The following is a 27,971-nucleotide window of genomic DNA, read 5'->3' as shown; positions in this document are numbered from 1 at the left end:
AAAACACTGTCAGTGGTCGTTTATTTTGCACGGGATTTTGCGGAACTTGATTTTATTTTGACAGTCCCCCGCCACACGTTACTTCCGGTCGCTCACGCTTTTTTGCGCGCTCCCTTGAGCTTGACAAAGACGCTCACGCGCAACTCATCAGTCGCATACTCGCTGTCCTGCTCGTCCTGCTGGCGGAATAAGAGCTTTGGACTCCGGACCGTGAGGCGAGTTTGAGCCCACGCGAGCTGCTCTTGTCCTTGTTTTTGTTGTTTCCCGCGTTGCAACGACTACAAAGTGCATTATTGAAGGCGACACAACGCTCACGTTGCCAATTAGGGGCTCAGGTGCGGTGGAGTTTCTCACTTTTTTTGTCTCACTGACGCTTTCTTATCTCTGGAGGAGGAAGTCGCAAGTCCTCAGGAACAAACTCGTTCAAAGTGCACTTTTTTGTTGCTGTTGTTGCAAGGTTGCTTTACCTACTTCAACCCGCTTGCGATAAACACTAGCTTAGACCCCTTCCATGGAGGCTCAGCCCATCTCACCCGCTGACACGGAGCTTCCCGGCATGCAGGTCGACCTTTAGTCGGCTCTTGTCCTGCCGCGTTTTTCTGCCCGTCTACAAGAAAGACCCCAACCTCGTACTCGCTTCGCTCACCGTATTGCACCGTTCCTGCAACGACCTCACCGGCAACCAGCGGACCATGGCCGGCTCTTCCCCCCGGTTGCTGTGGAGACGGAGCCTCTTCCTGGCGGTGTGCGTCTGCACGCTCGGGGCGCGCGGAGCCCAAGAGGAGGAGGACGAGGACGGCGGCGGCGCCAGCGGCGGCTTCAACTCGGAGGTAGGAAGGGCAACTGACCACCTTCGTGTCCTCGGGTCGCACTCATCTGCGCCGAAAATAAGTCTACCAAGAACAGTAAGCGGGAATGTGGGTGGTCGAGCAACCCAACGGTCCCCACCACAATGGTTTGTGACCTTGTTCTTGTATTCCTCACTGCACTCCAAAAATTCAGGTGCATAGAGGACAAAAACGGGGGGTTTCCTCTTCAATATTGTATTTATTATTGTAACGTGATTTCATTCATTCATTTTCAGCACCGCTCATCCTCGCTCTGTGCATAAAACACGATCCCTTGATCAAGGTTTGAAAACAAACAAGTTCACTATGGCGTTGAACGCAACTGTGCTGGCGGTGTGCAGCGATTCTTTCCTCTACCGCTAGAGGGAGCCCTCATTGTCGCACTTCAATTGTTATATATCAGAATATCAAAGGCATTAAAAAAATAGTCAACACAGTGCCAGAAAGTACTCCTTTCCTTTCCGGTGTTGGCGTGTGCCTACGCGTGTGCGTGCGTGCGTACGTCTGTCCATGTCAGACAAAAGACAGAGTTGACTTTGCGCAATGTGTGGACTGATGAGCAACTCCCCAAACAATTGTTGCTTAATGAACTTACGTGTGTGTTTTGCGCACACTCTCACGGGCGCGTGTGAGGGCGTGCATCAGTGTGTTTATCTGTGTGTGTTTATCTGTGTGTGTTTATCTGTGTCCGCAACAACGGAATTCAACTGCTGGACACACCATTAGGTGGACCTGCCACATGAAGCCAGCACGGTCAAAATGATATCAATTACAAATATATGATTGATAGTCAAATGTATTTATGCTTATTATGCTAACATTGAGCATTTTATTTGTCCCATATTTATTTTTTTTGTTCATTGTCAACTTTGTGATTTCGCTATTTGTTTAACTTATGAATATTGATCATTGTTGGACAGTATTTGTAAACCACAACGTTGGATAGCGTGCTATTAATCATTGATTTATCGAGCAGTTAATGATGTAATAGATCAATTTATGAACATGCTATTAAAAGTTACAGACAGTAATTGAAGTCATTGAAGGCATCAGAGGTCAGTCCAGTGAGCAGTAAACTCGAAAGTGATGTCACTTTCAAAGCAAAGGGAATCCATTTCGGTCATGGTCATGTTTTTTGATTTATTTTTTGGTGATCTGTCAGTTAGCGTCTTTTTACACATGCCTGACAGTACAGATTTTTATTGACTGATTTTTTTTTTTGTTTTTTTGCACATGCAAATTATTCCACATGTCACTCCATGTGCATCGTCAGCACATTTCACCAGCTAAACGGCCGATATGCCCGGGCACGCTCGCTCGTACGTTCAAAACGGGACATGCGAGCATCGTGGCTCCAAAACACAAAACAGATTTATGCTGCGACGGCAAACGTTGATATTGCTGAAGAATCCAAAACCAAATTCTTCGCCGGCAGGCACCCCGTCGTCTTTGATTGAAAGCGAGAGCGCTTGATTGTCATCTGGAATGGCCTTTGACCCCCAAATCCCACTCGGGGAATACCGAGAGAACACTGACACCAGGTGTATGTGAGTGTAAATGTGTGTGTGTGTGTGTGTGTGCATGTGTATGTGTGTGTTTGTGTGTATGCACTTCTCGTGATAATAACATTATTATTATATTGTTATAACATTATATAATTATTATAACAATCCATCCATTTTCGGAAGTGTTTCTCCTCAGGCGGGTCGCGGGCGTGACAGCGCCTATCCCAGCAGAAGGCGGGGCATCCCCTTGAATTGATTGCAAGCCAATCGCAGGGCACATATCGACGACCAACCATCCGCACTCACAATCACAGCGGCCAGTCTGATCTGTAGATCATGTGACACAGTGCAGAGGCATGCTGGGTAGTGACGCAGGGGGAGGGGAAGGGGGGAATCCGCGGCAAGACAATGGCTCCTCTTGTGTCGAGGCGCAAACGAGTGTGAGAGCAAACTTGAGCGAAGAAGGCGAGAGGACGAAACCCGATAAGCGCTCGTGAGGTGCTGGGCGCTCAAATTAGTCGCTGCCTCGTTTGGGTGATGTAATTGTGGACAGGCGCCAATTTGTTCACCGTCAAGGTTTGTTCTGTTGGGGGCTTTTAGGGGCAATGCCGTGCTTAGGCTAGTTGTTCATTCATTCATTCATCTTCCGAGCCGCTTGATCCTCACTAGGGTCGCGGGGGGTGCTGGAGCCTATCCCAGCTGTCTTCGGGCAGTAGGCGGGGGACACCCCCAAGAATCGGTTGCCAGCCAATCGCAGGGCACACAGAGACGAACAACCATTCGCACTCACACTCACACCTCGGGACAATTTAGAGCGTCCAATCAGCCTGCCACGCATGTTTTTGGAATGTGGGAGGAAACCGGAGCACCCGGAGAAAACCCACACAGGCCCGGGGAGAACATGTAAACTCCACTCAGGGAGGCCGGAGCTGGAATCGAACCCGGTACCTCTGCATTGTGAAGCCGACGTGCTAACCACTGGGCTACCGGGCCGCCCTAGGCTAGTTGTTATTGAAAAGAAAACCTTTGACTGATTTCCCCTTTCTACTTTAATATGAAAATATTATGACCTAACCCCCCCCCCCCCCAAAAAAAAGGGCTACTTTTTATTTCCTACGGCATTTTGGGGGCAGTTGCGTCACCGCTGTCCGATCGGCGCGCCAAAGCTCTCTTGAGGATTCCTGCTCACGATGCCAGTGGAGTTCGGTCTGCCCTTGGGCCAGCTTTTTTTTTTAGTTCAAGCCGCGCCCACCAAATTGCCTTGAGTGTTATGAATGACGTTGTGCTTGACTTTTAAAAGGCTCCACTTGATGGATGATTTCCATTTACAAATGGCATTGTTGTTCAAACACCTCCGCAGTCCACTTCGGACGGCGAAGCCAAACTTGAACAGCGAGTTTTGACGACCTTTGTCTTTCTGTACTTATTTTGCATGTATTACTCTGCCCCCTGGTGGCGGAGGCACACACAACAAAAGCAGCAGCACAACGGCAGCGGGGCAATCGGGGAGGAAATCGTGTTGCGCAAACCCTTGAATTATTCCCATTCTGTTTGTGACTGGGTGGGTGGGTGGGGGGGGGGGACTATGGGGGGGGTCCCAAGGCCCAACAAATTTGAGAAGCTATCAAACATTCCGACTCTTTTCCGGCTCCTCTCATCCCTCCACTTGCCCGCCTCCCGGGACTTTTAGAGGGTAAGTCGGTGCGCTGGGTGCTGGCAGCGGCGAGTACAGATGGCAGCGGACCAAACCTCAAAATAAAAGCTGTGTTCGTATCTTGGCTGACATTGTGGCGGACACACACATATACACGCACTCGAGCACACACTCCGGCTTTTTACAACTCACAGTATATTGCCGGCTTTGGCAGGTACTATCAAGGACTTTCTGAAAGAACATTTAATCGATGGGGCCTCACACACGCACACACTTACAAACGCCGAGGAATGCTTGTTTTGCTATTCAGATGAGCGTCCAGACTTGATGCTTTTCGACGAGGCGCGTGATGCGCGCGTGGTGTGGGAAAGGGGGCGTAGAGAGGGAGGTACGCTAGCATCGTGCCGTAAATACACGCCGGCCGGAATGCAGGCCGACGATGGGTCTCAACCAAGTGCTGTCCCGTCCCGGCGGCTTTTCGACGTTTTTGAAACACGCTAAAGTCGCTCCAGAAAGCAGTTGTCTGTTGTTTGGGTTGTTCATCAGCTTTCTCTTCAAGGTGTGAAGGCAAATAGCGGAGGAGGATTTTCCCAAGTTTTTGGGGTGGCCAACGGCCCTCTATCTCACAGGGTAGATCCGGCACTGTATTTAACAGCAGCCGAGTCCCATCTCCACATTCATTCATTCATTCATTCATTCATCCTCCGAGCCGCTTGATCCTCACTAGGGTCGCGGGGGTGCTGGAGCCTATCCCAGCCGTCTTCGGGCAGTAGGCGGGGGACACCCTGAATTGGTTGCCAGCCAATCACAGGGCACACAGAGACGAACAACCATTCGCACTCCCACCTAGGGACAATTTAGAGTGTTCAATCAGCCTGCCACGCATGTTTTTTGGAATGTGGGAGGAAACCGGAGCACCCGGAGAAAACCCATGCAGGCCCGGGGAGAACATGCAAACTCCACACAGGGAGGCCGGAGCTGGAATCGAACCCGGTACCTCTGCACTGTGAACCCCACGTGCTAACCACTGGACTACCGGGCTGCCGCTCTCCACATTCAGAACCCCCCAAAAGCAAAAAAAATGTAGTCAGGTGGCCATTTTTCAGCACCTTGAGGATCATTCGTGTGACCTTTTAATAAATCAGTGGAAGAAACTTATTTTTGCTTCTAAAATGCAATTGTCATTATTCGCAAAAGTGGCGGCCTCCCTTCTCACTCTGCCCACCTTCACCTTTTGTAACTAACCTTGCGGCCCATGTCGAATACAATTTTTTCTAATGTCTTTTTAAATTTTTTTTGGTTATGTCGCGAGCTGCTGAAAAATCTGTCATATTTAATGCATAAGTGCCTCTTCGGCGCCATATTGACACCGTAGTTCATCATCACGTCATCTCAATTTCTCTCATATTCGTCGATGTTGTTTTGGAGTTTTTGGACCTTGCGGTTGCCACTCCTTCGCCAGAAATGGGAAAACGTGTTCAACCTCAAACAAGGAGTCTCGACTTGCCTTCCGTTCAAATTCTTTTGCCAATCTGCTGCGTCCACATTTCAGAAGCACACCGTCAAGTTCAGCGTGCTGCCGTTTGAACGGGTTTGACCTTCTGGTTGTCATTTCTCAAGCAGACGGTCGCGCTTTCTTTTTTTCCCAGCGACTTGAGTTGAGGAAGTGAAACGCCACACACCCGCTCCTTCTTTCTCCCACGGAGGCGCCTTGGGATCGCGAGCAGCTGCTGTACGGCGTCACCGCCGAAAGGGCTTTCTCCGCTCTGCTTCGTTCCCAGACACGCCAGATGAAATATGGACAAGAGTAGAGCAGTCCTGGTGAACTTTAGACCATTAGCATTTGCGTCGTCTGCTTTGAAGTGCCCGACACTGCTTCAGAGGGGAATCCCCACAGCAAAATGATTCACTGTGGCAGAAATCAAGCTAGCTGAGTGGAATTCCCACCATAATTCGAGCTAAGTTGAATATTGTCATCACTTCAGTCAAGCGATTCAGTCACGAAATTACCGTCAAAACATACATTCACGTATTAGCCCCTTTACACAAAGTAGGCTACCGGTGCTTGCGTTAGCTAGCTGTTAGCTAGCCCACAACGTCTCGCAATATTGTCGCACAAATTACTTTGATTATTATGTGAATCTTGGGTCATCTATTGCTTTATTGTTGTATATATGATAGTTGTGCAGCGCTTTGTATTCAGCGATGGCTGTTTGAAAGTGCTCGAGAAATACAGTTGAGTTGAGTTTTGAATCTATTGTGAGCCAAATCTCCAGTTAACGTAATTTACCTGATTTGAAAGACTTATAAAGTTCGTTTGTTGTAGTTGTTCTCAAATTGGTTTGGGGCCGCCACAAAGAAGGACAAAATCCGACTTCAACGGACAGTTAGGACGGCGGAAAAAATCGTTGGCACCGCCCTACCCACTCTTGAGGACTTGCACACTGCAAGAATCAAGACAAGGGCACGGAAAATCCTCCTGGATCCCCCGCACCCTGCCCACCACCTTTTTCAGCCACTCCCCTCAGGCAGACGCTACAGATCCATGCGCACCAAATCCAGGAGAAACTTAAACAGGTTCTTCCCTCTAGCCATTAACTCCTTAAACAGTCACTGACAGTCACTCTTCTTGCACCACAAAATGGTACTTCAAAACTAGTGGTTACTCTAAAATGGTTCAATGATTTTGTTGTTTACGATGATACTAGTGCAGCTTGTTATACCGGAGACAAATTCCTTGTGTGTTCTACATACCTGGCCAATAAAGATGATTCTGATTCTGATTCTGATTCTGATTCTGAAAAACGCAATCCTGGAATCCAAATGTAGAGTTGGCGCCCTAATCCTTTGATACACAAATCAAAATACATATTATCTTGAGATTTCAACATTTCAAATGCAAGCAAGTTGAAGTCAAGTTGAGTTATTCATCAATTTTTTTAGCCAAGCAAGCCATGAAACTCAAATCCACATTTCTGCTTCGTACTACGTTCTTATGAGCCAGGACGTTGGCACCGCGCCCTTTTTGTGGATCCTGGTGCTGTGCATCCTAGCCTAGTCTCGTCTAATTGGCTTGGTGTGTGTGTGTGGGTGTGTGTGTGTGTGTGTAGCGCTCTTATCTGGAAGCAGAGGTGGGTCAGGGTCATGTTGAGTTCAGTCTTCTCGCCGCCTCTTCCTGCTCTTGTGCACTCACATGCATTCACACAAAACTCACACACACTTTTTGCTGGATCCCCCCCCCCAAGCACAGGTGCTAAACGATGACAGCATTTCTCCTCCATTTGTAGAGGAAAGTGATGAAATGTAACTCGAGGAGGTTTTGCGGAGATGCCGTTGAGTTGATGGATGGCAAAACGTCCTGGGAACAAAAGACTTGAAGGATTTGCTCTGCCAGATGGTCAAATTGCTAAAATGTTCAAGTTCAGCAGTTTCAAGTGAAGTTCCTTCATGGTCAACTCTTTTGGAATCTCTAATTTCAATTTTCGTTTTATGGGCCAATGAGAAGCAACCCCCCTTCGCACTAAAGTCACGTTAGAAATGATGATTTTGCGAGTTTTTAATGCCAACTTTTACTAAGCCAAGTCAGATAAAAATCGATTCGCCTCATACCAGAGTTGCCTCAGCCATTTTGAACTTACTGCCGCCACGTCAATTAGAAAAATGCCACGCGTGATATTTCTTTGTGCTGGTGTCGAGCCTCAGTCAGCCGCTCGTGGCAAACGTTGAATCAAGGCAACTTGGACTTGTTTATGAAATCTGTTGTGTTTTGTCTTGTTCGACAAAAACATTTAATAAATGAGTGGAAATGCTGTTATTGGGCCAACCAATTTCTTTTCCAAACAGTTTGAAAATGATTTAGACAAGTGTGTTAGTAGGCTCCGGTAGTCCAGTGGTTAGCACGTCGGCTTCACAGTGCAGAGGTACCGGGTTCGATTCCAGCTCCGGCCTCCCTGTGTGGAGTTTGCATGTTCTCCCCGGGCCCGCGTGGGTTTTCTCCGGGTGCTCCGGTTTCCTCCCACATTCCAAAAACATGCATGGCAGGCTGATTGAACACTCTAAATCAGGGGTGTCCAAACTTTTTGCCAAGGGGGCCAGATTTTATGTGGTAAAATGTCGGGGGGCCGACCTTGGCTGACATTCTTTACATTGAACAACAATATTGTTCAACAAATTTTAGTAAGCCAGTCTGTTTCACATTTCCATTTTTATTTGAATGTCAACAATCTTAAGAATTTCTTTTGGTTCATTTGAAACAGGCAACTGCTTATTCACTTGACTTTTTCTTAAACGGAAGTCTCCTGAGTGCAAATGGATTGATTTGAAACATAAAATGTATCACCATGACTTTTCAATAGTCACAAAACCTTTGACTCGAACAACGGGGAAATGAACAAGCAATACACATATCCACAACTGCAAGGATCATTTGAAATATGACATATCAGTCAATATAAACACGGAGTGATGTCTTGTTAACTCGTGAGTGATGCCCTCAAGTGTCTAAATGCTATTACTCATTTAGTGAATGCTATTACTCATTTACCCACTAGAGGGAAGCAGTACTCTATGAAACATCACTCACCAGTCTACGAGACCTCAGTCAATGCAACACGTGTTCCATTGCGCCCAACCTGCGGGCCAGACGGCACTGATTTTATGACAGGGGCCGAGGGCCGGATGAAATTCGACCGCGGGCCGGATTTGGCCCGCGGGCCGGACTTTGGACATGCCTGCTCTAAATTGTCCCTAGGTGTGAGTGTGAGTGCGAATGGTTGTTCGTCTCTGTGTGCCCTGCAATTGGCTGGCAACCGATTCAGGGTGTCCTCCGCCTACTGCCCGAAGACAGCTGGGATAGGCTCCAGCACACCCCGCGACCCTAGTGAGGATCAAGCGGTTAGGAAGATGAATGAATGTTAGTAGGCTGTTATATTTTCTAATCAAACTCAACCACTACCCGGTCAACTTTGTCCTTTGCAAGGCTGGAATTTAGCGTCAACTAAAGACGGAGAAGAGAAGGAAGAGTTGAGTATTATTTTATTTTTTTTAACTGGATGGAAGGAGTGGCTGAGTCAACATGGGGCTTTATCAGCAACGCTTTGCATTGTGCACATGGGCGCGACCGGCAGGAGTGTCAACCTATCGAGTGTCTCAGCATTATCTGTGTGTGTCTGTGTGTGTGTGTGTGTGTGATTAAGTTTCCACACAACAGCTGGGTGTATCATCTGTGTTTCAAGTACTGTATCACATTTTCTCCCTCCAGTCTCTCTTGAAGCCACAAGCCCCACAGCGCACTCACTCACACAGCACTCATCCACCCTCTCCCGTTCGTGCTCATTTGACATATTGTGACAAATTAGCGGAATGGAATAGAAATGGCATTTTCAGCCAAATAATGATATTGATGGTTCTTGCGTTTGACCTCATTAGGGATGTGGGTCATCACTGGGCACATGGAGACAAGCAACGAGGGATGAAACGAGGCCTTGAGTAATTTGAGTCCCACGATTAAAATAAGACTTGAGGATTTTTTTTCTTTTTTTGCGGGCTTGTGTACGTGTTTATTTTACGTCAAGTCAAGTCAAGTCAAGAGTATTTCTGGAGCACTTTCAAACAGCCATCGCTGCATACAAAGTGCTGTACATGGAGCGATTTAACATACACAATAAACAGTAAGACGAGTCGGTAATAAAGGCGGTAGAAAGCACCAAGCAGTAAAATCAAGAACAAATCTAAGTCATGCTGAGTTGAACGGCAAAGAATACAAGTGAGTTTTGAGGAGGGCTTTAAAGACGGGCAATGAACACATGGCGGCGATACGTCGCTAACAATACTCCATTTATTTTCAAGTTGTTTCCTAGCAGCGGGTGGTAGCGAGCCGGCTTACTTGACTCGTTCCCAATGGAGGCTGGATTGGTAGAGCCCTAGTTTATATTTCCATCACAAACCGTTGGCACCAACATGAACACAAGATCATCCTGAAGTCAAGTTCAATCGAGGATGCTAAAAAAAAAACTCAAGCTACGCTGTTATGGATAGTGGCTAACAGCTAGCTGCTAATCGAGTGCCCAATATAGGCTGGCAAAAGCCACCGGATTCCTTTTTAAGAGGCGAAAATGGCTGCCTACTTTGACACTGACAGCCTGACGCAATTGCCACTGATCAAATTGATAATCAATCATTATCTAAAGCTGCTTTGTGTCGTGTGTGCAGTCTTGGCTGCGGATGTACGGCTACCTTCCTCAGGCCAGCAGGCAGATGTCCACCATGCGCTCCACGCAGATCCTGGCCAACGCCATCAGCGACATGCAGCGTTTCTACGGCCTGGAAGTCACCGGACACATGGACCCGCAAACCGTCAGGTAGGCACACGCGTTCAACTTTCCCTTTTTAGCATTGCGGCAGTCAAAGCGTACAACACTTGTCATCTCGGGGGCCCATTTGTGGTGTAACTGTCATCCTTGACCGGGTGCTTGATACAAGTGGTGTTGAAAGATCCAAACTTGCCGTTTGCCTCCCACAGTGCCATGAAGAGACCCCGCTGTGGCGTGCCCGACAAGTTTGGAGGCCAGATCAAAACCAACGTGAGGCGCAGGCGCTACGCCCTCACCGGACACAAATGGAACAAGAACCATCTCACGTACAGGTGAGAGCATAATCGAGCAACTACAAGTTGATTCACTTCATATCATCACAGTTGGCGATCGAATCAGAACCACAAGAATCTTTATTGGCTAAGTATGTAAAAAAACATACCGGTACATGAGTATACATGTTACAATGGCGAATGTGTAATCATGCAGCGAGTCCTTGAACACTTTAAAGTGTCCGGTGGTGAGTCATTGTGATTTTGCGTATTATCGCAAAACAGTCGTGCAGATTTTTGTTTTTGTTTTGTATTCCCTAATATTTTTAGATATCAATAAGTGTTTGTTTTCTTGTTGTTGTTATTTTCCGGGATTTTTTTCCCCCCCATTTCCAAATGTTTATCTGAATTTTTGGGGTTTGTTTAAAAAAAATAAAATAAAATCAAGAGAAAATGTGGATTTCCACCATTTGTGGGTCCGTATCTCCTGCAAATGGCGGGACTGTAATCCGAAAATTCTGTAGTAGGTCTGTCCTTTTTGAAACAAAACACAAATCTTATCAACTTGAGCCTAGACTATTGTTTTATTCTCCTTTCGTTAAATGTCCAACATTCATTCATTCATCTTCCGAGCCGCTCGATCCTCACTAGGGTCGCGGGGGGTGCTGGAGCCTATCCCAGCTGTCTTCGGGCAGTAGGCGGGGGACACCCCGAATCGGTTGCCAGCCAATCGCAGGGCACACAGAAACGAACAACCATTCGCACTCACACTCACACCTAGGGACAATTTAGAGCGTCCAATCAGCCTGCCACGCATGTTTTTGGAATGTGGGAGGAAACCGGAGCACCCGGAGAAAACCCACGCAGGCCCGGGGAGAACATGCAAACTCCACAGAGGGAGGCCCGAGCTGGAATCGAACCCGGTACCTCTGCACTGTGAAGCCCACGTGCTAACCACTGGACTACCGGGCCGCCAAATGTCCAACATTTTACACTTATTTTTTATTAATTTTTTATGGTTATGGCCAATGAATAAAATAAACACAAACAACATTAAATAAAAATGCTTAATTTTCCATCAGTCTGTTGCAGAGACAAACACATTCGGCCTTTTATAGCCAAGTGCCGTTACAGCCAAAGTATTTCTGTCGGATTCGAATTGAGCTGACGTTATTCACAAGTTGATTTAAAACACAGGCAGACGAAAGCAAATAAATATATGGAGTACTCTCTATTGATTCCGCTTTGTGGCCCCGCAGCATCCAGAACTATACCCCCAAGATCGGCGAGTACAACTCCTTCGCGGCCATCCGGCAGGCCTTCAAGGTGTGGGAGAGCGTCACCCCACTGACGTTCGACGAAATCCCCTACCAGGAGATCAAGTACGGCCGGCGAAAGGAGCCCGACATCATGCTCTTCTTCGCGTCCGGCTACCATGGTGACAGCTCCCCGTTTGACGGAGAGGGCGGCTTCCTGGCCCACGCTTACTTCCCCGGGCCCGGCATGGGCGGCGACACGCACTTCGACTCGGACGAGCCCTGGACCATCGGAAACCAGAACGTACAAGGTGCGAGTGTGGCCCGCTGAATTGCTGTGGGGGCTTAGCTAGCTTAATGCTCAACTCAACTCAACTCAACCGTATTTGTAGAGCACTTGAAAACAACCACCGCCTGTACACAAAGTGCCGTAGAAAATATAATTCATACAAGAAACATTCATTCATTCATTCATTCATCTTCCGTACCGCTTGATCCTCACTAGGGTCGCGGGGGGTGCTGGAGCCTATCCCAGCTGTCTTCGGGCAGTAGGCGGGGGACACCCTGAACCGGTTGCCAGCCAATCACAGGGCACACATAGACGAACAACCAACCACGCTCACACTCACACCTAGGGACAATTTAGAGTGTTCAATCAGCCTGCCACGCATGTTTTTGGAATGTGGGAGGAAACCGGAGCACCCGGAGAAAACCCACGCAGGCCCGGGGAGAACATGCAAACTCCACACAGGGAGGCCGGAGCTGGAATCGAACCCGGTACCTCTGCACTCTAAAGCCCACGTGCTAACCACTGGACTACCGGGCCGCCCATACAAGAAACAATAAAACAAATTAAGAACAAAGACAGAAAGCACAAAAGCAGTCAAACTAAAAATCCAGTCAAAAGCCAAAGAATAAAATTGAGTTTTCAAGATGGGCAACGCGGGGCTTGCCGAACATTCATTCCAAAGAGAGGAACCTGCAACGGAAAACGGGAAAAAAAAGGATAGGGAGCCAGTGAATGGGACGCCAGAGTAGGAGTGATGTGCTCCCTCTTACGAGTAGCAGTCAAGAGGCCAGCAGCAGCATTCTGGACCAACTGGAGACACTTCATGGAGGATTGGCGGACTCCAAAGTAATCTAGCCGGCACGTGACGGAGGCATTAACTGCTGCATCTCAAAAGTGCTCTTGAGAAAGGAGAGGCTGGACTTTAGCCAGCTGCCAAAGATAAAAAAACAGATTGGACAACGGCACCAATTTGCTGGTCCAATTTCAAATCGCTGCCCAGTTGAGGACTCAAGATGGAGACTGTTGGTTGAAGATAAGGAGCCAGGGGGCCCCATGTCCACAGGATGGGATGTGCAACCATCACTTGTGTCTTCTTTTCATTGAAATTCAAGAAATGTTGTTTCACATGGGCGGATGAAACTAGTTGCAGCGGTTATAAGCCTTTAAGCAACGGTAATTAAGTATTAGTTACAGGCCGTGGTCATTCTGGAATCACATGTAGAAGGGTTTCTGGGCTACGGTCGCCTCCTCCCTCTTTCTGTGTCATAACAGGAGTTCTAATGTTGGGCTTGTCCGGAGCACTTTGTTAGTTTATGTTGGCTTTTGAAAAAATTGAAATTGTAGTTTTTTTGTGGGGCTGGTAGAGATCAATGGCATTTCCAATCATTTCAGTGGGGAACGGTGACTTGTGGAGGAGTGTTTTCAGTCAGCAGTGTTTCCATGGAACAAACGTAGCTCTTTGCAGCACAGAAAGCCTCGACTTTTACTTTCTTAGCTCAGTATATTTTCAAGTCTGTGCTTTTATATTTTTTTCTTGAGCACACAAGTTGAATCTTTGCTTTTTCTTGGAATCGTCTTAGTTCTTCTTGTACTTGAGAGTAGAGAGTGTCAGTACCAGTACTTGTGCCATCTCTAGTGAAGGAGCACTGAGAAAAATGGTAAATAATGAACAGCTTCAAAATCACAGCCACACATGAGCACTTTCTTCAGAATGGCTGTTTGTTTGACTTGCAGTGTGTGTGTGTGTGTGTGTGTGTGTGTGTGTGTGTGTGTTTGCACGTTGTGTTGTTTAACTTTCAGGTTCAAAGTCCTCTATTTTTCTCGTGTTTGTTGGGTCAGTACGCCGTGCCTGCTATGTAACCATCCATCCATCCATCCATCCATCATCTACCGCTTATCCGGGGCCGGGTCGCGGGGGCAACAGCTTTAGCAGGGAAGCCCAGACTTCCCTCTCCCTAGCTACTTCTTCCAGCTCTCCCCGGGGGATCCCGAGTCGTTCCCAGGCAAGCTGGGTGACATAGTCTCTCCAGCGTGTCCTGGGTCTTCCTCGGGGTCTCCTCCCGGTGGGACATGCCCGGAACACCTCACCGGGGAGGCGCTCAGGAGGCATCCGAATCAGATGCCCAAGCCACCTCATCTGGCTCCTCTCGATGTGGAGGAGCCATTGTCTACATAGCAGGCTCGAGTGGAGGAGTCGAGCCTGCTATGTAGACAATGGCTATATTTTCCCATAGGAACAAATTGGGAGTATAAGTAATCAGGGTGGCTACTTTTTTTAAAAGTTTATAATATTCATCAATTTGTTCATATCAGTGTTCTACAGGGGAAAGAAAAATCGCAAATTGTGAACACGCGAGGGTTGATGTGCCATGTGAAAGTATGCTAACATTTTCAGCGAGTGAGTTCTTTCCTTTTGTGCTGCGGCACCCTAACGAAGCCCTTTGAGAGATTCTCTGTGTTTACCCAAAAGAGCAGCCCAGCGAGACGGCGCATTTAAAGTCCGTCAGAAGTGGAAGCTTGAGACGAAATGCCCCTTTGGCTGCACTTGGAGGCCTTAATCAGTCAAGTGTGTCGACAAAGAGGGCAGTTTCCACGTGGGCCCCAGTTGAAGACACTCCCACACACATTGGTGTGCGCACCTCGCCCTGTCCTTTGTGTGTGTTAGTCGATAACAAAGACAACGGTGACTAAAAGAGGGTGGCTGTGGGGGTGGGAGGTTGTTGCTAAAAGGGTGTGGGTCCACAATTGGACGTCCTCCACTTCCACAGGATACACAAAAGTAAGCAAGCAAGGCAAGGCAGCTTTATAGTGCATTTCATCGACAAGATAACTCGATGTGCTTCACACACTTAGATATGTATTGTTGAAATGCATTTACAAACAAAAGACATTAAAAAAAAAGTAGATAATTAAAAAGCGGCGGCCCGGTAGTCCAGTGGTTAGCACGTCGGCTTCACAGTGCAGAGGTACCGGGTTCGATTCCAGCTCCGGCCTCCCTGTGTGGAGTTTGCATGTTCTCCCCGGGCCTGCGTGGGTTTTCTCCGGGTGCTCCGGTTTCCTCCCACATTCCAAAAACATGCATGGCAGGCTGATTGGACACTCTAAATTGTCCCGAGGTGTGAATGTGAGCGTGGATGGCTGTTCGTCTCTGTGTGCCCTGCGATTGGCTGGCAACCGATTCAGGGTGTCCCCCGCCCACTGCCCGAAGACAGCTGGGATAGGCTCCAGCACCCCCCCGCGACCCTAGTGAGGATCAAGCGGCTCGGAAGATGAATGAATGAATGAATAATTAAAAAGCCCATTTGTGTGCAGCATAACAGCGAAATGCTGCTTCACCGTGTTTGCTTTGAACTTTGGACTCCTCGAATTGAGGCGTGTCCGCAGACCCCCGGAGCCCAACATTCCATTTCTATTTCTTTCATGTATTCAAGATCTACTTTGGAGAAATGTATCAACCAATTTATAGTCGTCCAAGAAAAAAAGAATCAACTTAAAAACAAAATCCAAACAAACCCAACACATCGGAGTCTCACTACAATGTGAAACCAGCAGAACAAAGTGAACTTTAGGATCATAGAATTGTCTACATTAATTCTTTGAGCGCATGTGTCCTTTTTTCTCTGGCCCCTTTAGCACAAATGTTTATCCAAATAAAATATGATCCATAAAAGGGAACTGAAATGACATTTAATGGTGAAATTAGCAACATGATACGACAGAATATGCGATATGGTGTCAAGGTGACTTCATGGATTAGTTCCATCAATCCAGTTGAGACTTGATGTTTGTCACTGAGTGGCAAAAGAGAGGAAGGAAAAGAAGGCAGCAGCTTCGACCAGTCACAAGTGTGTGGATAGAGAGGAGACCGCTCACAGCCAGAATGCTCAGGAAGTGCGTGAGGACTTATGTGGCCCCCAAGGAGTGCTGATGACAAATTGTGGGCAGCCTCCCATTAAAGTTGCCCATCCCTCATTTGTTTGTGCCCCCCTGTGATGTCCGGGCTTCATACGTGATGACTTCATCTGAGCTACAGACAAAAGTTTGAGTAGCAAGACCTTTGCTCATTCTGTGTGAATTCGCCCCAACAAAGCGTGCGAGGCCATAAAACGATCTGTTCTTGGACGTGTTAAACGTCTTCATGCGACGCACCCGCTGATTCACCTTCTGCAAAAGAAGAAATCCGTAAAAGTCATGACGTTTTTGCGCCCCTTGCTGTAGTCAGCCATTGTGCCGCTCGACTTCCTGGGTGACGGCCGGAGTGCGGCGCCGAAGAATGCCGGCTGGAGACAGAGAAGCACACCAGGCTGAACTTTATGTGCGACGTGGCCAGTTCATGCCAGTGAGGCGTTGCCATGGTTCCTTGACAAAGCTCTCGTTGTCTGGGCTCTTTGTTAGCGCTTGGCTAGCTGTACAATGCTAATATGGCCACATTCATGTGACTCACAAATTATACATATTTCATTCATTCATTCATTCATCTTCCGAGCCGCTTGATCCTCACTAGGGTCGCTGGGGGTCCTGGAGCCTATCCCAGCTGTCTCCGGGCAGTACTGAATCGGTTGCCAGCCAATCGCAGGGCACACATAGACAAACAACCATCCACGCTCACACTCACACCTAGGGACAATTTAGAGTGTTCAATCAGCCTGCCACGCATGTTTTTGGAATGTGGGAGGAAACCGGAGCACCCGGAGAAAACCCACGCAGGCCCGGGGAGAACATGCAAACTCCACACAGGGAGGCTGGAGCTGGAATCGAACCCGGCACCTCTGCACTGTGAAGCCGACGTGCTAACCACTGGACTACCGGGCCGCCTTATACACATTTCAATTCTACCAATTGGCAAACAATGGTGAAACATGTTCATTTTCAACACAAGATTTCCCCATTGAAGAAAATGGAAATAGGAAAGGCTGCCAACACCCACACTTTTACCCGTAGCACCCACGCTTTTCCCCAATGGTTTTGTACCCATGGCGAAAGTACACAACTTTTTCCAGGAAACGCATTCAATAAGACTTCACAACATCCGTCTTCCTACTGCAAACATGAAGGATTAGTAATCGTCCAGAAAGTAGGTCTCCGCCCATCACTTTCTTTCAACGCTGCTCAAACCCTCACCCACACATTCACCACCTCCCGCCTTGACAACTGCAATAGCATTCTCTACGGTACAACCTCCAAACTCCTCAATAGACGACAGTACATCCAGAATGCCACCGCCCGCCTACTCACTCACACCCGCACTCGTGATCACATCACCCCGGTCCTTAAAAACCTCCACTGGCGTTGTTATTATTATTATTATTATTATTATTATTATGAATGAATTATCTAAACATGAACCCAAATTGGGATGTTTTGAACGTTTTTTTTTAAACTAAACAACCTTGTTTTGTCCAAAACAACTCAAACATTGTTATTTATGGGTTAAAGAAAGCTTTTTGACCCAATTTTTTAAATTCTGTTTTTGCATAATTCTGTGGAGTAATTTAGGGGAGACCATTTAAAACCAACGAAAGAAGCACGAATGCTTGACTCGTGAATTAAGTGAGCCATTAGTGCATTTTTTTGTGGTGCATTACCGCCGAAAATTAGGGTCAAACTCCAAATTGTCGACCGTTGAGGAGTAACAATGTCCAGTAGTTACCGATAGCTCAGTTCATGGTTCAGCCAACTGCAGAAAGCTAATTAGGAGGTGCGGGGGGGTCCCCACATCACTTACAGGGTCACGCGGGTCACGCCATCTCTTTTCCCATCCGGCGTGTCCGACAAGTGCGGCCCTTGACGGCCGGTGAAATGTGCGATGCATATCGGCCGCCGTCGTCTCTCTTGCGGGTGACATCATCTCGGAGTGAGAACAATGAACAGACGCCATCTTCCAGTCGCTACGCGCTGCGCTGTGATGTTCGCCGAGGGCTTGAACGCAAGCCAGATCATCAAGTCAGATGCTTTCCAGATTCTCCCTTGAACAGTTTTTAGAATCAAAGCACATGTTCATTATCGTGTCGCATAAAGTTTCATGTTCTTCATTTCCCCCCCCCCCCCCCCCCCCGTGAGATTAATGGAATAAATCTCAATAGACAGAGATTGAGTTGATGCTCCCAGGACATTGGTTAACCCTTGAGTGGCGTTTCGGGCCATTTTGACAGTGTTGACTACGCTACGGCTTGGAAACTAGCGATTCTGATTCACCTGGTGGGTTGGGGGCCTTTTTTTGGCTTTTATTTGGCGTTCGACTCAGCATGACTTAGATTTGTTCTTGATGTTACTGCTTGGTGCTTTCTACCGCCTTTATTACGGATTCGTCTTACTGTTTATTGTGTATGTTAAATCGCTCCATGTACAACACTTTGTATGCAGCGATGGCTGTTTGAAAGTGCTCGAGAAATACTCTTGACTTGACTTGACTTGTTCTTGATTTTACTGTCTGGTGCTTTCTACCGCCTTTATTACGGATTCGTCTTACTGTTTATTGTGTATGTTAAATCGCTCCATGTACAGCACTTTGTATGCAGCGATGGCTGTTTGAAAGTGCTCCAGAAATACTCTTGACTTGACTCGACTGGACTTTTTTGGTGAGTCACGGACAGGTAGCATTAATTCGCAGGGGTTCTTCATGTCACAAGGGTACAGACATTTCATTTCAACATGAAACCATTAAAGACAGACGTCTATTTTTTGAAATGTCCAAAGTAAGACAAACATCCCGAATAATTGCTAAAATCTTGCTCGTGTGGATTGGGATTAAAAAAAACAACCAAAAACCCAATGAAATCCTTTGCTTGTCGGTCCCCCTGCAGGCAACGACCTGTTCCTGGTCGCCATTCACGAGCTGGGTCACGCTTTGGGCTTGGAGCACTCCAACAACCCGCTGGCCATCATGGCTCCTTTTTACCAGTGGATGGAAACGGAAAACTTCCAGCTGCCCGACGACGACCGCAGAGGCATTCAGCAGATCTACGGTGAGAAAAACGCTCGCTACTCCTTCTCCCTCGGCCGAGACAAACGTGCTTGTTCTTTGTTTGTCATTGTTTACCGGACAGTTTTTGGCTGTGGGCAACTGGCGTCAACAGTCTGATTGTCTATTGTGCAGGTACACAAGACAACAAGCCCACTCAGGCCTTGCCAACCGTGACGGCGCGCCGCCCGGACCCCCGGCCGCCGCACAATCCCCCTCCCCGTCAACCGGACCGGCCCAGGACCACCGATAGACCGGACCACTACGGACCCGACATCTGCGAAGGCAACTTTGATACGGTGGCCATGCTGCGTGGAGAGATGTTTGTCTTTAAGGTAAAATTTAACCCGCAGGTCCTTGCGCTCATACCTGGCAACTCGCACAATCGAAAACAACACAATTATACATCTGGAAAGGAAACTCAAATGGCCTGAGATCCCTTTTTCTTTGCTTTTTTTTCACTGCACACATTTTTATGTGACATTTGAACCAAAGAAACAGTGCATCGCCTGGGACTCCAACCCCGGTCACAAGAATGGCAATCATGTATGTTATTACACCAAAGGCGCTTATAATGTATCATTTCTATTTATTAATTCATTCATCTTCCGAGCCGCTTGATCCTCACTAGGGTCGCTGGAGCCTATCCCAGCTGTCTTCGGGCAGTAGGCGGGGGACACCCTGAATCGGTTGCCAGCCAATCGCAGGGCACACAGAGACGAACAACCATCCACGCTACCACTCGCACCTAGGGACAATTTAGAGTGTTCAATCAGCCTGCCACGCATGTTTTTGGAATGTGGGAGGAAACCGGAGCACCCGGAGAAAACCCACGCAGGCCCGGGGAGAACATGCAAACTCCACACAGGGAGGCCGGAGCTGGAATCGAACCCGGTACCTCTGCACTATGAAGCCCACGTGCTAACCACTGGACTACCGGGCCGCCCATTTCTATTTATTGTAGATACAAAATTAATACAATGCATATTGCTAAAATATATGTTAGAGATTCAAGATGAGAAAAATAAAAATGCATTCAGCCATCTTTATAAATCCATTTGTGTGTATGTGTGTGTATATGTTGATATATACACACACACACACACACAAAATCATTGCATATCATCTTAAAAACACATAACATTCATATCAATCAAATAAATGCCAAATGCAAAAAAAGAAAAAAAAAATTCCAAAACGAATACAGGAAACCATCCACGAAATTCCCAACAGCGCTTGCGTTCGAATCACCTCAAAGCTCTCGTCCCGCCTTGCACATTTACCGGGAAATGAATCCAAATGGCAAGTGCCGGAGATGGTGAAACGACAGGGCGGCTGTCTTTTACGAGAAGCCGCGCCAATAAAGTGCCGAGGTGCGGTCAGGTGCTTGGCCTTAAAGGGCCTCTGCGTCCACACCAACGCGAAGAAGTGAGCTTTTCGCTAAAACAAAACGGGCCACTTTCGGCTCAGCCAGCTGGCATTTTGGCAGCTCTTTTCCATTGCACGCTTCGCAGTTCGACCCATCCTGGCGAGGTGCATTTTCCCAAATTTTGCCCATATTCTGTGAAAAGCATTGAAAAGCAAAATGGATGAAAAATACGGCCACATAAAGCAGGGCCATGACCAACCGCAGGACAACCTGCCGTTGCTTTTATTTATACTGAGCAACCCGGACAAAGGGGTGTCACATCCGCAGACGTCGCAGCGTGTTCCAGTTGCTTTGTGTCTTGTCTCTGTTGATGACAGCGAGAGCCATTATGTTCCGCAGCCCGTCCGGCCTCCAAGCGTATTTGCGAGTGTGTGTGTGTGTGTGTGTGTGTGTGTGTGTGACGCTCACCATGCATCCTTTGTGTTCCCCATAATGAACCCTGGTAGGACCTTTTTTGCCCCTTAAATACACTCAAGAGCACACACTCGTCTTTGTTACTGTCAATTGGTCACTCGCAGAACCTTCTACTTTTTGAATACTGCTTGTTCTGCAAAATTGCCAGTGAATGCACATGTAGCTTTTTTTTTTGTGTGTGCACATGAACGTCAATATTGCAATAAAACAAATAATAACATAAAGTATATAAGACACTAGAAGCGGGTTGGCACACACCAGCCCCTGCACATGTTCGCCCTAAAAGAGTAAAAACAAAGCCAATTTATAGCCAATAAAGGCTTCATGTTTCATGATCTAAAAAAAAAAATACAATAAAAATTGCTGCCATGTCCTTGTGAATCAAGACGATTCAGCACGAGCGCTCCGTTAGCAAGGCAAAGCCGGCTGACTTGATGCGCTGAAGCAGCAAACCGCGGCGCGTCATTCACGTGCCTGTCACATAATTACGTTCGAAGAAATTGTTGGACGTGCCCCCCCCCCCCCCGCCCCCGCCCTCCCCATTCATCCATTTATTCTCACTGGCGAGTCGTACGTTAAAACATTTATCTGATTTCAATGCTAAACATCAACGATCCGCTTGCTGCACCGCGGTCGATTTCCGCCTCGTCCTGACAAGAAAATGGCGGGCGGATAGCGCAAACCTTTTCTGACCTCCTTGCCCGCCCTCAAAGGACGAATCTTGGAACTCTTGCCAAAGATAAAGTCCCTTTGAGCATCTGGCCGTTACTTTATCCCCGGACGGTCACGGCGACTGACTCACCGGCTTATAAATGGCCGTGCATGGTGTAAATCTGTCTACCATACCAAGGTTCAATCCCTCTTCCTGTGCTGCTTTTATTAGCCTCCCTGGAACGCTCCTTGCTCAAAAACGAAAGCGGGGATGATAGTTTTGCGCTGGAAGACCAATAATCATCGAATGGTCTTGTGTCTACCAGGGCCGTTGGTTCTGGAGGGTGCGCAGGAACAGGGTGCTGGACAACTACCCCATGCCCATCGGACACTTTTGGCGAGGTCTGCCCGGAGACATCGACGCCGCGTACGAAAGACACGACGGCCGGTTTGTCTTCTTCAAAGGTGTGTTTGAAACCTGCTCAGACCGTCTCATGAGAGCAAATGCAAGAGTTAGATCATGCGCAGTTTTGAGTGATGCTCAACAAATAGAGCCAACCTGACAGGCTAAAGAATCATCAACTGGCCCTTTTCCAAGGCGCTTTTGCTCGTGCTAGTTCCAGGTCTGCGCCCAGGTTAGCACCACTTCTTTCTTTGTCCGCCACCGAAATGGACTCAAACTGTAGCTCTGTTGCTTAAGATGGCTCAAATTATTTGTTGGGCCAGACCCCGGCATAAACGATGCCAAATTTCTTTCTTGATCTTGCAGAAATCTCCGATTTATACATCACAATCAAATCTGTGCTTTTGAATGCCTTAAAGCTAAAGTAGGGAGTGGGAAAAGGCGCTTCTTTTGGGTTAGGGGTTAGGGTTAGGGTTAGGGTTAGGGTTAGGGTTAGGGTTAGAGGTTAGTGTTAGGGGTTAGGGGTTAGGGGTTAGGGGTTAGGGGTTAGGGTTAGGTTAGGGTTAGGGTTAGGGGTTAAGGTTAGGGTTAGGGGTTAGCGTTAGGGTTAGGGTTAGGGTTAGGGTTAGGGTTAGGGGTTAGGGTTAGGGGTTAGGGTTAGGGTTAGGGTTAGGGGTTAGGGTTAGGGGTTAAGGTTAGGGTTAGGCGTTAGCGTTAGGGTTAGGGGTTAGGGGTTAGGGGTTAGGGGTTAGGGGTTAGTGGTTAGTGGTTAGGGTTAGGGGTTAGCTTTAGGGTTAGGGGTTAGGGTTAGGGGTTAGGGTTAGGGTTAGGGTCATGATTTTTGCGGACTTCAATCTGTGGCAAACCGGACCCCACTTTTAGAACCACCGCTCTATCCCATGATACGGCACACGTCGATCAGCGAGGTTGAACAGTGCTCACCATGTGACCAGAGTCAAAATACCGTACAAGGTATTTTATGTACATTGGCACGTTTTCAATGTGTAACAGACTGTGGAGCTTGAAGGCGTAAGGACCACGCCTCCCTTCCACATGTAATGCATTCGCTGTAAATCTCGCTGAGCGCGGCGTCTTATTTCTACAGCGAGTCCCAGAGAGCAGCTTGTATTTTTACAACACGGCAGCCCAAACCTGGACTGTAGATGAGGAAGATGAGGATGAGCGAGAGGAGGAGGGTGATGTCATAGTAAAGCCTCCCAGGGTGACACTCGGACGCACATCAGAGCGGCCAGACCTTGAGAAGGAGTGAGAAAAAAAAAGTGCAGATCTGAAGTATCTTCTCCAGTGGGTGGATATTTGGACAGTCTGGCTGCCAGGCCATAGGTAGAGTCTCTTGTTGTGCTCAAAAACTATAAAAAGAACTTTATCATAACATGGATTCTTTGGAGTGGGCGGGAGTCGAGTTATCCAGCGCGAAGAAATCAAACCGTTGACTCGGCGGACGTGACAGAGTCATGAAGTCTCAAGATCTTACCTCCACCACCATGACATCATCTTCTCGTTCCGTCCAGATGCTGAGTGTGTAAAGCTTTGACTTGAAAGCTTGGGGTTGGTTTGAAGGGAGAAGGAGTGAGGGGTTAGAATTGAAGCCAAATGGGAGGGGTGGCCGTGCCAAGAGGAATGGTGGAATCCCCCGTTTTAAGAAACAATAAACCAGTGTGGGCTGACGTCAGGCGCACTAATTGCTATGTGGCCTTGCCAATCGTGTCCTTTACATGCGGATTGTCGGATCATTTGTAATTCTTGTCAAGGAGAGGAAGGGGCAAGCCATGAGTATGTCTCAGCTCATAAGCGTCCCATTTCAAGCAAGTCCTGAATTGATGGTCAATGCACCTTCTCTTGTCGTTCCTCCAGAAAACCGATTCTGGCTCTTCCGGGAGGCCAACCTGGAGCAAGGCTACCCGCTGGAGCTGGGCCACTACGGCCACGACATCCCCTACGACCGCATCGATGCGGCCATCTGGTGGGAGCCTTCGGGATACACCTACCTCTTTCAGGGAGACTGGTAATGCAACCCTCACCTACATGCTGCTCCACATATGTTCCTAGAACTGCAAGAAGTCCAGAATCTTTGGTACAAAAACAGAACTGCTGAGGGCGCCGATAAGATCGCTGTTATGGATTTGGTTTTTTTGTAGAGTATCCAGCAGGTAGCTGGATAAGGGCTTTATTTTCATTTGATTTGGCTGCAGGTATTGGCGTTTCAACGAACAGTCGCGCTCTGCCGACAGAGGCTACCCAAAGCCCATCAGCGTGTGGGGGTCTTCCGTGCCCTCCACTCCCAAGGGGGCCTTCCTAAGTGACGACGGAGGTGAGTGCAGATGACGAAAGACGAGCAGAGTGCTTCCTGAGCCCAAGTGAGATTGATGTGATTGAAAGACGGCTCGAGGGGGTAGGGGGAGGGCGGGAGGAAATGCACCAGACCTGAAACAAAGAAGGAGGGAGTGGTCGCTCAATTCTCAGAAAGGAATGAGGAATGTTTAGCTCATGTTGGAAACAACATGCAAAGCACGATACAGTAAAAGGTGTTGAGATACGGGGCGAAGCTTGTGCAAAGTTAATCGGAACATGGCAACGCTGCGGTCTTATCCTGTGGCTTTTTGTCTCGGCCAGCGTACACCTACTTCTACAAGGGCTCCAAATACTGGAAGTTTGACAATCACCGCATGAAGAGCGAGCCGGGCTACCCCAAGTCCATCCTGCGCGACTTCATGGGCTGCAATGTGGACTTGGACCCCCCGGACACGGACGGCGACGATAAATACCCGAAGGTCAACCAGCCGCCGTTTAATCCGGACGCCGGGCGCAACGACGACGACGACGACAAAGTTGACGACAAGGACGACGAGGACCAAGGTGGCGACCGGGCGGACGGCGATAAAGACACCGATGAGGACGAGCGCGAGACCCGCGAGGAGGACACCAACGAAGTGGACGTGGTTCTGAAGGTGGACGACAGCCAGGAGCGGACCATGAACATCCTGATGGTGAGCGTCCCCTTGGTTCTGGTGCTGTGCATCCTGGGCCTGATCTACGCCATCATCAACACGCTTCAGAGCAAGGGGGCACCGAGGCTTCTGGTGCACTGCAAGCGCTCGCTGCAAGACTGGGTTTGAACTGGGCAACTCTTAGATGGGGGGGGGCGCTGAGCCCTGGACAGATGCTCGGCGTAGCTTCCCGCAATTCATTGAAACAGGCGGTCACTGATCCACACGCATGCTGTGCTGACTCGGGATGGACGTGACAATCCGTCGATGGATCGTGATGGATGACTTGTTGGTTGATCGCGATCCATGTGTCAAAATCGTCATTCTGGTGTCCCTCAGAGGGCCTTTAAGACTGAAAAACGTCTACTATACTGACTTAATACCAATGAATATTCAAAGGCCCATTTAGCAAGAAACTTGAAGTGGAGACTTTTTTTTATTTTACCTTAGCAGGCCACATCATTCTATTCACTAATCGATCCATCGAGGAAAACTAGTTCAGTGCCCGTCCCCCCCCCCATCCCCCGCCCCCAACGGTGCATCGACTGTAGTCTATTTATACGAGACAAGTTTGCACATTGTTTGCGTTCATTGGGTTTGATGTTGTTGTTTTTTTTGTTATTATTGACCGAGTGATTTTGAAACCAGGATGCCCCGCCCCTTCTTCTTACCTCTCACCACGGTACACTCAGTTTACATTCAGAGGCAGCCTGGCAACCCCTTTGCTTTAAAAGAAAAAAATCCCCTGAAGCCATATGCATTTTTAAAAAGTCTCAAGAAGCCATGCCTGAAAAGACACCGGAAGTTGCCGTTTTGTTTCAAAAAGCAACGCATGGATGTTTCCAGCCCCCAAAATCGGACACCCCATGTTTCCTAACACACATCAAATCTGGCTTTTTGGTTCTGGAATATTTTTCATTTGCCGGTCATTTGCAGAGTTACTTCAAAGACGAACCGCCATTGAAATTTTGTCCGATTGCGAGCACATTTGGATCGTAGACACCAAACACGTGGATAGTGTTGACGATGGACTCATTTTAGTTTTGGTCAAAGCTTGATGACTCGGCCCTAACAATTGGCTTTGTAGAAAACGGATGCATGAATGGAGCACCACCTGCGCTTCTTTGTAATTCCAGCCCCCTTTAAGCCATTTTCACATTTGGTCGACATGTCTACCATGGATTGACCCTCAAGATAACCTCAAGAGGTCATTCCTAAAAAGACCAAGACAGTTTGCCAGTGTGGTTTGAAACTGCCACTCGATTTTGAGAAGCTCCTTCCAAAGACAAACAAGTTCATGAACTTGAACTTTGTGTACTTGACCGGTGGACAAAGGCTACACTTGTGATTTCTGTGGAATTGGCTAAACTTCAAATTTATGTGGAATTGCAGTCTTGTGTACAAGTGCTGGGACACACAAACCCCTCCACCACGGTAAGGTGACGACTCACGGAGGGTCCCAATGATCCTAGAAGCTAAGTTGTCTGGGGCTTTATGCCCCTGGCAGGGTCACCCATGGCAAACAGGTTCTAGGTGAGGGGCCAGACAAAGCACGGCTCAAAAGACCCCTTATGATGAGTAAAATTAATGGATCTCAGTTTCCCTTGCCCGGACGCGGGTCACCGGGGCCCCCCTCTGGAGCCAGGCCTGGAGGTGGGGCTCATTGGCAGGCGCCTGGTGGCCGGGCTTACACCCATGGGGCCCGGCCGGGCACAACCCGAAGAGGCAACGTGGGTCCCCCTTCCCATGGGCTCACCACCCATGAGAGGGGCCAAAGGGGTCGGGTGCAATGTGAGCTGGGCGGCAGCCAAAGGCGGGGACCCTGGCGGTCCGATCCTCGGCTGCAGAAGCTAGCTCTTGGGACATGGAATGTCACCTCTCTGGCAGGGAAGGAGCCCGAGCTGGTATGTGAGGCAGAGAATTTCCGACTAGATATAGTCGGACTTGCCTCCACACACAGCCTGGGTTCTGGTACCAGTTCTCTCGAGAGGGGTTGGACTCTCTTCCACTCTGGAGTTGCTCACGGTGAGAGGCGCAGAGCAGGTGTGGGCATACTCATTGCCCCCCGGCTCAGTGCCTGTACATTGGGGTTCACACCGGTAGACGAGAGGGTTGCCTCCCTCCGCCTTCGGGTGGGTGGACGGGTCCTGACTGTTGTTTGTGCATATGCACCAAACAGCAGCTCAGCATACCCACCCTTTTTGGAGTCCTTGGAGGGTGTGCTGGAGAGTACTCCTGCTGGGGACTCCCTTGTTCTACTGGGGGACTTCAATGCTCACGTGGGCAATGACAGTGATACCTGGAGGGGCGTGATTGGGAGGAACGGCCCCCCCGATCAAAACCCGAGTGGTGTTTTGTTATTGGACTTCTGTGCTCGTCACGGATTGTCTATAACGAACACCTTGTTCAAACATAAGGGTGTCCATATGTGCACTTGGCACCAGGACACCCTAGGCCGCAGTTCGATGATCGACTTTGTAGTTGTATCATCGGATTTGCGGCCGCATGTTCTGGACACTCGTGTGAAGAGAGGGGCGGAGCTGTCAACTGATCACCACCTGGTGGTGAGTAGGCTCCGATGGTGGGGGAAGATGCCGGTCCGTCCTGGCAGACCCAAACGTATAGTGAGGGTTTGTTGGGAGCGTCTGGCGGAATCCCCTGTCAGAAGGAGTTTCAACTCCCACCTCCGACAGAGCTTTTCCCATGTTCCGGGGGAGGCGGGGGACATTGAGCCCGAGTGGACCATGTTCCGTGCCTCTATTGTTGAGGCGGCCAATCTGAGTTGTGGCCGTAAGGTGGTTGGTGCCTGTCGTGGCGGCAATCCCCGTACTCGCTGGTGGACACCAGCAGTAAGGGATGCTGTCAAGCTGAAGAAGGAGTCCTATCGAGCCTTTATGGCCTGTGGGACCCCAGAGGCAGCTGACGGGTATCGACTGGCCAAGCGGACCGCGGCTTCGGTGGTCGCCGAGG

At 48.6% G+C, this 27,971-nt stretch overlaps 2 protein-coding genes across 2 annotated transcripts in view; both read left to right on the top strand.

Moving 5' to 3' along the window:
• Positions 1 to 27,971, top strand: part of LOC127599858 (adhesion G-protein coupled receptor G5-like) — a 78,159-nt gene that overhangs the window by 16,814 nt on the left and 33,374 nt on the right. The window lies entirely within an intron of this gene.
• mmp15b (matrix metallopeptidase 15b) lies at positions 18 to 26,404 on the top strand. The gene is made up of 10 exons (XM_052062671.1): positions 18 to 830; positions 10,218 to 10,366; positions 10,528 to 10,650; positions 11,850 to 12,157; positions 18,939 to 19,100; positions 19,232 to 19,431; positions 21,917 to 22,055; positions 23,869 to 24,019; positions 24,207 to 24,325; positions 24,628 to 26,404. Exons 1-10 carry the CDS (start codon positions 693 to 695, stop codon positions 25,128 to 25,130), a joined length of 1,992 nt encoding a protein of 663 aa, XP_051918631.1. The 5' UTR covers positions 18 to 692; the 3' UTR covers positions 25,131 to 26,404.

The sequence above is a fragment of the Hippocampus zosterae genome, chromosome 4, assembly GCF_025434085.1.
Source record: "Hippocampus zosterae strain Florida chromosome 4, ASM2543408v3, whole genome shotgun sequence".
Classification (NCBI taxonomy): Eukaryota; Metazoa; Chordata; class Actinopteri; order Syngnathiformes; family Syngnathidae; genus Hippocampus; species Hippocampus zosterae.
This window is presented reverse-complemented; position numbering and strand designations above follow the sequence as displayed.

What these genes read in the sequence shown, in the direction of transcription:
- mmp15b (XM_052062671.1), top strand. Translation starts at nt 693, where the DNA reads ATGGCCGGCTCTTCCCCCCGGTTGCTGTGGAGACGGAGCCTCTTCCTG. An exon ending in GCGGCGGCTTCAACTCGGAG is followed by an intron (nt 831 to 10,217) that starts GTAGGAAGGGCA and finishes TCGTGTGTGCAG; the next exon opens with TCTTGGCTGCGGATGTACGG. An exon ending in AAGAACCATCTCACGTACAG is followed by an intron (nt 10,651 to 11,849) that starts GTGAGAGCATAA and finishes GTGGCCCCGCAG; the next exon opens with CATCCAGAACTATACCCCCA.